The sequence below is a fragment of the Montipora capricornis genome, chromosome 14, assembly GCF_036669925.1.
Source record: "Montipora capricornis isolate CH-2021 chromosome 14, ASM3666992v2, whole genome shotgun sequence".
NCBI classification, from domain to species: domain Eukaryota; kingdom Metazoa; phylum Cnidaria; class Anthozoa; order Scleractinia; family Acroporidae; genus Montipora; species Montipora capricornis.
The window spans coordinates 32,102,575-32,113,665 of NC_090896.1; the positions used below are offsets into that span (position 1 = coordinate 32,102,575).

General features: G+C 38.1%; 1 protein-coding gene across 1 annotated transcript in view; it reads left to right on the top strand.

Moving 5' to 3' along the window:
* LOC138032440 (AP-1 complex-associated regulatory protein-like) overlaps positions 1-8,437 on the top strand; it is a 16,838-nt gene extending 8,401 nt beyond the window's left edge. Inside the window, exons 4-9 of the mRNA XM_068880114.1 lie at positions 248-270; positions 2,608-2,746; positions 3,812-3,871; positions 4,404-4,507; positions 5,422-5,501; positions 6,406-8,437. Of these exons, the coding sequence (XP_068736215.1) occupies positions 248-270; positions 2,608-2,746; positions 3,812-3,871; positions 4,404-4,507; positions 5,422-5,501; positions 6,406-6,554 (555 nt within the window). The 3' untranslated portion in view covers positions 6,555-8,437. The remainder of the gene's footprint in view (positions 1-247; positions 271-2,607; positions 2,747-3,811; positions 3,872-4,403; positions 4,508-5,421; positions 5,502-6,405) is intronic.
* Positions 8,438-11,091: the final 2,654 nt, after the last annotated feature.

Below are 11,091 nucleotides of genomic sequence, written 5' to 3' on the forward strand. Positions count from 1 at the left end.
GAAAACTTGTGAATTAAATGTAGTTTCCTGTTGTAAAATGAGAATTTCCCTAGTACTGTAACCGCTATAGTACAGGACTTGTGTTGGAATTATGAGTAGGATTATAAATACATTTTGTATTATTAGGTAGAATGAATACACGTAAATCAATAAGATCTCTTGCAATGTAAATCAGATTGTTTTAATGATGACAATGACAGAGAATTTTTCTTTTGAGACACTTTTATTTTCTTTTTCTCTTAATTAGGAAGACTTCAATCCTCGTCCAAGGTAAATTTTTTGCAAGAATTTATTTTTCTGTTCTCTTGTAAGAAAATGAAATCATGTCTTTAACTTCGTATGCAGGGTTTTCAATACAATCGTTGTCAGCTGGTTTGATTAGAATAACTGACTATTGTCATCGTGAAAATGAATTTTAATCTTAGGTATGAAAGAACCAGGCTGTCTTTAATTGATTCATTTCAGTGAAAAATGTGGCCAACTTCTCTGACTGAAGTAGCTGATGCTTTTTGTTGGCTTTTGGTGCCAATTATTGAATCAACTGATAACATGTATTTGTTATACTTTAATGACAGTCTGAGCTGAAAGTAAAATCATAGCCACAAATGTTTGGAGGTTAAAGATACTTACATGTAGCTTGTTCATTTGAAAACCTTAACACTTAACCTTTTTAAAGTTAAGGTAACAAAATAATACCAAACTACAGCAAACCTACAGTACATTTTATTTAGAGTAGTTGCAGGGGTGACCTGAAAACACTGACCCCCGGTCCGTGGACGCCCCTATGGACAGGATCGACGGACTGCCTTATGGACCAGTCCACAGACTACCCCTATAAACCACCTACCAACCACCTCAAAACAACATAGAAATAGCTACAATAAATAAAATGTAATGTAATAATAACAACTGAAGATTTTACTTTAGCGGTTGTCTGGCTGGATAGACCAATGTGTCGGTTACACAGTCAGGCTCGGGCGCAATTTATGTTAAGCACATATTGCCATGTCCTTCCCTGACTCTTTGCAGTGGACCGATAATTCCCAAGTTCTATTGTGTTAATTTGTGTTTTCTTTCCCTCTGCCATTTTCTTCGGATTTATGAACTTGCCCCAGGCTTCACGAAATAGAACACAACTTCTCTCTCTCTCTTTCAAACAAAATGGTAGAAGTAAATATAGGTCTTTTTCGAAGCACTCCACAGCGAAGGAAGTGGCAATACACTGCATGTGACTGATTAAAATTCCTAGTTGTGCCCAAGCCTGACTGAGCTTTTGTCTTTTTACATTGTTAAGATTTGTGGGTTGTAACAGTTGAGATTTCGCCAACACAAGTGGTCTGTCCAATGTAAGTCAAATCCTCTGTTGTTATTTATTATAATAATTTTATTTAATTTTATTTTGTTTTATTTATTGTCACATGTATCTCTATGTTGTTTTGGGGTGGTCCGTGGAGGAGGTCCATAGGGGTAGTCCGTGGACCTAGTCTGTAGGGGGGTCCATGGACCAGGGATTAGTGTTTTCGGGTCACCTGTAGTTGTGGTTATGGTACAGTAATCTTACACAATTTATGTTTATTAATGACAAGGAAATTGAGACAGACAGTTTATTTCCATTAATTACTGGACTCGAGTGACGTTGAGCTAAGTACCAAGGAAGGGGACATGTAGTGACATTTAAATCAAAATTAATGCTGCACAGTGTTTGACACTTACTTTCTTACCAATTTGCCCTTTGGGCAAGCAGTTTTGTTTTTTTGGTTGCCCATTTAAACTCGAAGGAGGCTTGTAAAAATGTCAATTTTGTGCAAAATGTGTGTTAAATGGGTTTGACAGAGCAACACGACTCCTGCTCTGTAACCATGGTGTTCTAGTAGCCTGGACAGTTTTGCTTTGACAAGCATACATGTATCTTTAAGCAATTTTCCTTTCCTATAAGAGATCAAGGGATTCCTTGAATATATCCCTGACATTAGGTTGGTTTTGAATTAAATGCCATTTGTCCAATAGTATGTTCTTCAAGTCTTTCAAAGCTGGTTGAAATTGCTTAACTTAAAGGTAGAATTTTCTTGTGCGCTTGTTTGATATCAAAGCAGTATCGTAGCATATTTGGCCATGCAAAAACTGGGTTCCATTGTAACAAACATTCTTTTTGTGCACGAACATGTTCCTTCCAATCGGTTTTGTGGTTTGTACCAAATTGAATATAAATTATTCCTAACAGAGAAATAAATGACACCAAAGAGATGTAACGTTGTAAATTTATCATGTTTGCGTTTAATACTACTAGTCACTTTCTTCACTGCAAATCAAATCATTCCACTAAACATTAGTCAAAAAAAATTCTGATTGCCCGATCGGGCAAGTCTTAGAGTTGTATTACTAATCCACAGATTATTTCGCTTGCCCCGGGCAATCAGGCAAGCGTTAGTGTCAAACACTGCTGGATGCATCAAATAAGCTGCCTTCAGACATACATGACATTGTGTTATCTTCTTGTGTTCACATTGAAATTTTTGTTAGTAATAATATTGATCATCAGCCTAGTGATAATTACTCTCTAAGATCTTAGAGTCAAGTTTTTTTAACCTTACGATGGTTTTATTGCAGACAAATATTAACAGAAACAGAAACCCAGCTAATCTCTCAAAAGAGATTTCACGAGTTGGTTGAGCAACAGAAAAAAATAGATGCTGAAATTGATGCACAGTTATCACGGGATGAAGACAATTTGAGAGTTGAGGAAGAGGTGGAGTACAATCTGTATTTTGATCATTTTAGTAAAAATTACAAATGAGCAATCAGATAAGAAAATTAGATTAAAAGTATTTTTCTTTTGGAGTGCATGACTAGATTCAGTTGATCTTTTTACATTGTGGTTTCATCTATCTTTTTAACATTTCGCTTTTATCGTAACACTTCGACGTCCAAACCGGCCTACACCGGCCAGACTGATAAAATAATTAATACTTTGTATGGGGTTTAAAAATATTATTTAAGTACTTTTTTCCTTATATTTTGTGTTATTTATCAAATGGCACAAAAGTTGTCCTGTAATTTATAAATAACACATTCAAGTACATGTACCTTTGCCATTTATAAAGCGCACAATGCCCAATTTTGCAATTTATAAATCGCAAGATTGCCAACTTTGTGATTTATAAATCCCAAGATTACGAACTCTTTCAAGTGGGTTGGATCTAGGGAGAAGTGACATCATTTACTGACTAGCTACTTGTAAGAAATTTCAGCGTGTAAACGTAGCTTAATTAAAAATTCCAGTTAAAATAAACAGGTATTAAGGCTTAAAACTTGGGTCACTATAGTGTTTAGTTAACACTATAGTGTTTAGGTAATTGAGTTTTTGGTCATACATAGTAGCACATTAAGAATTTTCTCAAATCCCTTCACTCTCTAATCTTTAACATTAGCCCTAGCCTTTTTGTTTTCTTAACCTTGTCTTTGGATTCTTAAGCAAATATTTCAGCCTTTTATTGTTTCAAAGTTGTAAATTACATAGTCATGTACAGTGTATGTGGAATTTTTATGGACTTGAACATGGTCTTCAAAATTACTTTAGAGCAGTTGAAATGCCGTTTTTTATCACCTTCTTTTTAAGTAAAATAGCTACATGTATGCTTCAATTATTTTCTATTCATCTTTTTCCTTTGTTATGATAAATAAATAAGAATAAGAGGTAGAGTCTGTTCTTGATGTTCTCCAATTCCATACTCCTTGGATTTTAGGGTACAAGTCCATAACATTAAACTGAATCATTCTTTTATTTTGTACAACTCTGTCACTTTAATTGAAGGCTTACTACGAAGCCAAGAGAGAGGCAGCCAGAGTAGCAAAGCAGGCCAAACAGATGCAGGTAAGAAACCTAAAATATGTTTGAGTTGAGATGGGATTTTGCCCATTTGTCACAAATACACCTTATTTGATCCCGCTGAAGAAAGTACAAATTACAGGTACTTACATGTACATGTATTTACATCAAGAAAAAGTGAAGTTTGTCAATTCCTGAGTGGAGCATTCACCTTTAAATTTCCCTTTCTTTCAAAATTACATGTAGACATTAAGTGTTCCTTTTAGAAGCAGTGAAATGTGATTGAGTGATATTTCATTTGGAAGTGTATTATTAGCAAACTCGATCTACATGTACAGTCATGTATATCTAAAGGATTTTTGAAAGTTACAGTTCACATGAGATTGCAGCCAGGCCCGGGTTGCTTGGAGCATGGTTGGCGCCAACTAGCATTAAATACCATGGAATTACAGGTACATCTACCGGGAAAAGTTACGTGTATACGGCCTTTGATTAGCTGGTTGAAAAGAGTGGATAAAGATAAAGATAAAGAGTGGATTTAAACATAAATTGAATAATGATTCCCTCTGTTGCACAGGAAAACAAAATAGCAAAAGAAAAGGAGAAAAGGATTCGCAGGGGTTTTCTGGATGACTCATCACTATCCTCTTGGTTAACAGATGATGGCATGAGTGCGGATGAGTATGTAATTGACTTCTTATGATTGTTATATCACACATTTCCTCACATTAAATTTTTATAGTTAATATTATGTATCTTAACCCATTTCCTGTGAAGTGGCCCCGATTGAAGAATAGAATTTTCTAGAGTGGACAGACCAGCGACTGGTGGCCCAGTTGGTTGAGCATTGGTGTTTCAGACAGGAGATTGCAGGTTCAAACCCCAACACTCGCGGTTTTAAAAACAAGCGAGCAAACAACCAAGGATAAAGTGCTGCCTTTGTTATTTCACCTGGAAATGGTTAGACTTTCAAGTCTTAAATTCTCGGATTTGGACTATAAACCGCTTTCAAATGGCGACCTCCTTTACATTCTTTTGTATTATTTTATGTTAATTAGACCTACTGCCCTCATTTTGAAACAATTCATATTCTTTTGAAATTTACTCCTCGTAGTGAGGCTGGAAAGGCTTATTAGCTTTAAAACAGAAGAACATTTTAATTTGGCTGCCATTATGAAAGAGGTCTGTAAACCATAGGCCCTGTCTCACAGCCTTTCCTGTTAATCAACATGCACTGTTAGGAAGGAACCCCTTTCTCCTTTAACCCATAGGAGGGGAAGGGTTATAGGGGACCTAGATGTTCAATTTCTAAAAGGGGACATACTGTAAACACCGGTACATACAGTAAGCTGCATCTTTTTCTGTAAGTAAATCCAAACTTATACATGGACATGTAGTTTCCGATTGGACCTCAAAGTAGTCCAATTTGCCCTCATCTCAGGGTTCCTGTTAGGGGCTGAACTCACTCCAGGGCTTCAGTTACCTTGGCATCACAACTTCAAGGGGTTTAGTTACTCAGGGAATCAATCAGGAAATGTTAGATAAGGTTTTTCAAAAGAATGTCCCCTTATCATGGTGCTGCTTTTGTCTTTAAGTGCTGAACTTGATGTTGAGGACTTTGATGCATTTCTGGAAAAAGTTAAGGCAAGATCTCTTGGAAACAGCCCTTTTTCTTGTAAGTTGTATTCATGTTATTTACTCGTGAAGTGGGCACTCACCCTAGACGCCTGAACTACATTCCAAGAATGATTTAGGGGACAGCCTCAACCCAGTTTTTATAGGGTAATGTTCAAAGTGTCTTCAGATTGAGCTTCAATTAGTAAAAAAACCTGACACTTACCCTAACTTACAATGTATGTCACTCCAGGTCTACACTGCTTTTTAAATTTGTTGATGTGTACATGTATGCTTACTGTATGTCACTCGTAGACCAAATGTTGCGGCACTGTTACACTGTGCATTTGCCTTTCAACATGTCTCAGGCACAACATGCCACAACTATCTTCACTTCATTCTCGTCCACAAAGCCCTGTGAAACAAATAAAAATGCGCACAACTCGTTGCAAAAGGCAACACTGGGAGACAAGTTGCAGACATTGAAGATCCTGTAGCTTCCCAGGCGCGATCTGTGATTTGGGAACGAAGCAATGGACCGGTGATACAACAGGAATTATTCACCTAGCCCTGATAACAAAACTGAGTACAGTCATAGAAAGCAATGGAAATAGTCTGGAAAAGCTACATGTACAGGATTACTTGTAGACATGGGTGTCACATGGTGTGTTAATCACTTTAATCACTAACTGTTTACCCTTTAACACCCAAACCGGCCTAAACCGGCCAGAATTAGTATTTTACTCTGTCTAACAGAGTAAATGGTCAATGGGGAACCCCCAGGAGTCAATGGGTACAATGTAATTGTGAAGTAAATTTGGGTGTTGCAAGGTGTCGTACATTTTGGCAATTTGTAGGGCAGCTTTTTTTGCAAGAAGTTGCAAGACAAATTGCACAAAAATTGCTCAGTTTAACACCTGCTTTCTTCTCTTTAAACATGATTTTTTTTTTTTATTGTTCCGTAGCTCCTACTGCACCTGTCGCAAATATCCAAGCACCGTGGGAAGATGCCTTAGCGCAGGGTATGGAAGCCACAAAGATAGCTGGCAAGTCACTTGATGCACTGCATGGACTTTCATCGTCTGTTGATCTTGTAGCAGTCAGTGAAAGATAGCAGTTACTAACATTCCATGTCTTGTAATGGTTGCCATCAGCAGTAAGATTCTTTTTGTGATACTGCTTCTCATTAACCGAGGTGGAGTCAAAGTCGTAGAAGACTAGCTGCCCCTAAGTCTATGAGGATGGTGATACTTCTTCTTTTACTGTGGCAAAGCCCCATTTTATAACAGTAGCCAAATGGAATATTCTTTGATTCCAATGCTATGCAAATGATTGGTCCCAACAAGATGGGTGCCGCTGCCTTCAGTTTTCAGGGTGAAAAGAATAAATTTCTTGAAATGAGTGGGCTCAGTTCTAAATTGAGTTCTAAATTGAGACCAGTTGGTGTAACATAGACAAGGAATCATTCTACAAAAGAATCATATTATAGGTTCCCATTTACGGTAGTTGTGACTTCATCAACGTAGTTGTCCGGTGAACCGCAGTCTGAATGAAAGGGGTGTTCCCAAAATGAAAGCTAGAAAATCGTTGGCAAAATTATACTGCCATCTCTCCCCATTCTCCCCTCAGCTCTCTTGCGTGACTAATATAAAGTGGGAGGTTCAACTGACTTGAGAGGGACTGCTAACTGTCCAAGGCAAAAATTACCATCAGAAGTTTATATGAGCCTTAAGCCCAACCCTTCCCTCATTGCCTTGTAAAATCAGTAAAAACTGCTTAATTTTAACTCGCATTGACGGAAATACTAATTTACTTTTTTTTTTAAATCGGATGGTAGAATGCCTTCAGAAGAGTAATTTCGCCTAAAGATTTTTTAAGCGAGAAGAATTAGAAATGAAAAATATATTTAATAAGTCTATTGACGAAATAAAATAGAACTCAAAGAGTATTTTCAACGTTGGGCGTGTTCTGTAAGGTGACATTTCAACTATTCGACTGTTAAGATGAAGAATCAAGTTAGAAAAACAGATAAAAACACGGAATACCTTTTTCTACAAGTCATAGAAAATTTTTCAGAAAGTCGTTTGTTTGTTGGTGTTTCAAACAGCGTTTCCATCGTTACGTCATTGAGAAAAACTAGAGGCTCCTGAAAAAACCCTGGTATCAGCTTTTTGCTCGAGTGACGTATTCTGGGTAATTCAGGTACTGCCGAACACCAGATTTTTGTTGTTATCTGATCTTTGCATATTAATAGAGTTTTAACTAATTGGTTGTTCTCTATCTGATGGAGAAGTGCATTACCTTAAAGGTATAGGTTCATTTTACAAGTTTTCTGCCTCGGGACATGTCGGGAAAAGGAAAAATGCCGATAAATCTGTCGACCATTCTTGTCCAGGTGCCAGTTGTATAAAAGCTGGATAATGCTATCCATCGGAGAAATTGCTATCCGGTGGATAAACACTGTCAAAACCAATGGAATTATCCAGTGGGTAGTGATTTATCCGGTGGATAGCGCTATCCACCCTTCAAACAACTGGGGCCTGGTTCCAAGTCGGGGGCGTGGCTCTGAGGGTGATGATCCTCGATACGGAGACGGTTTTTCACGCAACCTCGTTCCCAGGGTCTTACTTCTTCCCACTTTTGAGCGGGCAAAGGAACAGGAAATGCCCAGGGAACGAGGTTGGCTTTCAAGTTGGTTTAATACAAAAACGAAGAAACCGCGGTCTATTGCCAATGTGCTTGTTGTGCATTTTAAAGTAACAGTAGAAATTTCTACCCGTATTTGCTATTTTTCTGGAGCGATATCTCTGTCGTTTGGTAAATATTGGCACTACACGCATGCTACACGCGACGTTTGTCCTTTCATAACCATCGCACGCTTGAAATAATATCTATAATAACGCTTACCATAAAATGTTAGTATTTAATTAGTAAGGAACACAGCGTACTTTGATGTAATACTTTGTAATTAAAAGTAAATTATTTAACTATCTACAATGTTGCTTGTTGTAATTCATATGTTGCTCTTTAATTGATGAATATCCTCTCCTTTCTGATTTATTTTCGATTCGAGCTTTCCTTTGGTCCAGTTATGTTTTCTTTTTTTTTTTTTCAACAATATTCCATTTTCACAAATGACTGAATGTATGAGAAGACCACCATCCATTTACCGAACGTTTCGGACCCAACTTGCGACGAGAGAATTGAAGTCGTGAATTTTTCAGGCTTCTCTACACAATTGCTAAAATTGCGTGCATAACTGCGAGGATCATAGCTTTACTGTAACTTGATTTCATATATCATTTCGTTCATTGATTCATTCCTCACGGGAAAATTAGAACCAACAAATGACCGACTCCCTACGTCAGTGGCTAAATAGGGTAGGTACTTGGTGTTTCTTTTTCTATTGTTTCAATTTTTTTTAAACAAGGTATAAAACGTTAAGTAATTATACAATTACCCTAATCTAACCCTAACGCTAACCCTAATCCTAACCCTGAAGGTTTTACCGTGTTTAGATAATTTTATGCAATAGATAACCACTAAATGACAAAATACACCACGTATCCTCCCTAAAAAGCTCAGTTTGTTAGAGCGTCGCACCGGTATCACGAGGTCACGGGTTCAAACCCCGTCGAAGCCCTGAATTTTTCAGGCTTCTCTGCGCAATTGGTAAAATTGCGTCCATAACTGCGAGGATTATAGCTTTACTCGATTTCATATCCACAGTTCAGTATATGATTCATTTCATATATCATTTCGTTTAATTGCATGAATGTTGCAAATCTCGTGTCTCGCCTCTATACGACACGAAACCTTTTTGCGTTACATTTGCACAAAATTCTCTACTAGTTAAATTCCTTGAGGACCTCGAACAGTTTATGGTCCAAACTTTTTTGTTTCCCCAGCAATTCTGACGGAGTACACTGTTCCTGTTCAAACTTTGCACGCTCTTGTTCAAATGCCCAGATGTAAAGACGTTGCTCATTGTTGCAAATTAACTCATGGACCAACAGCTATTGCACACTTCGTTACAGTGACGTCACTGACACGATCATCGGCCCTTTTGAGCTGAAAGAAACAAAGACATTTTTGAAGTGACATTAACGAGCATACTCAGAAACAAATGCCAGTGCTTTTAAGAAGAGTCGACCTGTGACCTTAACCAAGAGCACTCGTTCGGAAACTCGACTCAAACTCCGGATATCCTTTGTTAGTATACACTAAAACAGTGGATAGCGTTGAACTTGCGCGCTGATTGGCTCGTCAAACTCCGAATATCCTGTACTATTTACCTTCGAGCAACTCGGGAAGAAATGGCGTCCCGATTTGCATCCGTGACAAGTGAAGAAAACATCCAAATTAAGTTTTTGTGCTGTATATTATCTCACTGTTTTAGTATATACTAAAACAACTATTCACCTCAGTGTCGGTGGCTAGCGTTCGATATTTACATCGCCGCTTCGCCGCTCGGTAAATATCCACCGCTAGCCACCTCCACTTGGGTGAATAGTTATGGAATAATTGTTTTATTAAATTCCTTAAACCCCAAAAGTTTGAGCAAAAGCAAACCAAAGCTGACTGACGCTAAAAACACTAAGCCCTTGCTACTGTCACTCCCCTGCTAAGTGGTGTCTTTGCGCATAGAGTCTTCTGAGCGTATTTCGGTAGGTTTCAGGAGGTAGTAGAAATCATGCGTAGATTTCTCTGGTGGACACAGTAGAATATTTAATTAACCTGCAATGGCGTCAAAGTCATTGAAACGCATGTGGCGTTTAGGTGGATCGTTACAAAATATACCCTTATGGAGCTCAAGAATGAAACGTCAATGTTATTTTTTTTCTTCATCTGTCTTTTGGATTGCTTTTTACTGTTAACTCCCGGCTTTTACAGTACTTTTTGGTACAAACGTAAAGCCAAAATTTTTTTTGACCTGGCATCAGATTAGATTGAAAAGAAAAGGAATTATGAAGTGAAAACAACATCTTCAGTCCTTCTTTAGTGTGTGCAATAAACGTTTGCTTAGTGCATTTGCAGGCCGTGCATTACATGGAGCAATTTGCAGTTTGTTATTGCAGACTATTTAAAGAAGAAACGAGTGAGTTTTACTCAAGAGCGTGTTTTTGAATTTATTACCAAAGCTTAATTTTAAAAAAACTTAAAGACCTCAAAATGAAACAGGATATTACAAAATAAGTGAACGTGTGAGTCAAAGGGCCTCTGCTGGCACGACGTCTGGGTGACCCCTCAAATGGTCTTACTGACCCCCCACTTGAAGAAATTAACTGGAACGCTGCAGTTCAATACCACCCAATTCAGTGCCTTCTGTTTTTTTTTTGTAACACTTACCACAGGCAACCTAGTGTACGCTCATGGAGCGTCTAGTTTGAGGATATAAGGAGCGAACATTTTCGTCAGAGGAGCCTCGGATCGACCCAAGGCTCTGGGAAACTCTATGTAGAAGAACATGCGCCGTAGGGTTGTTATAGCCAAACATTTGCTACTTGAACCTCACGGCGCCTGCTCACTCCTCGTCCTAACATGAATACACCAATTAGGGTGGTTTAGTGGTCATCAAACTTGCCTCCCACCTCTGTGACCCAGGTTCAACTTTGGCCTCGGGTCGTATGTGGGCTGAGTTTCAGTTGATC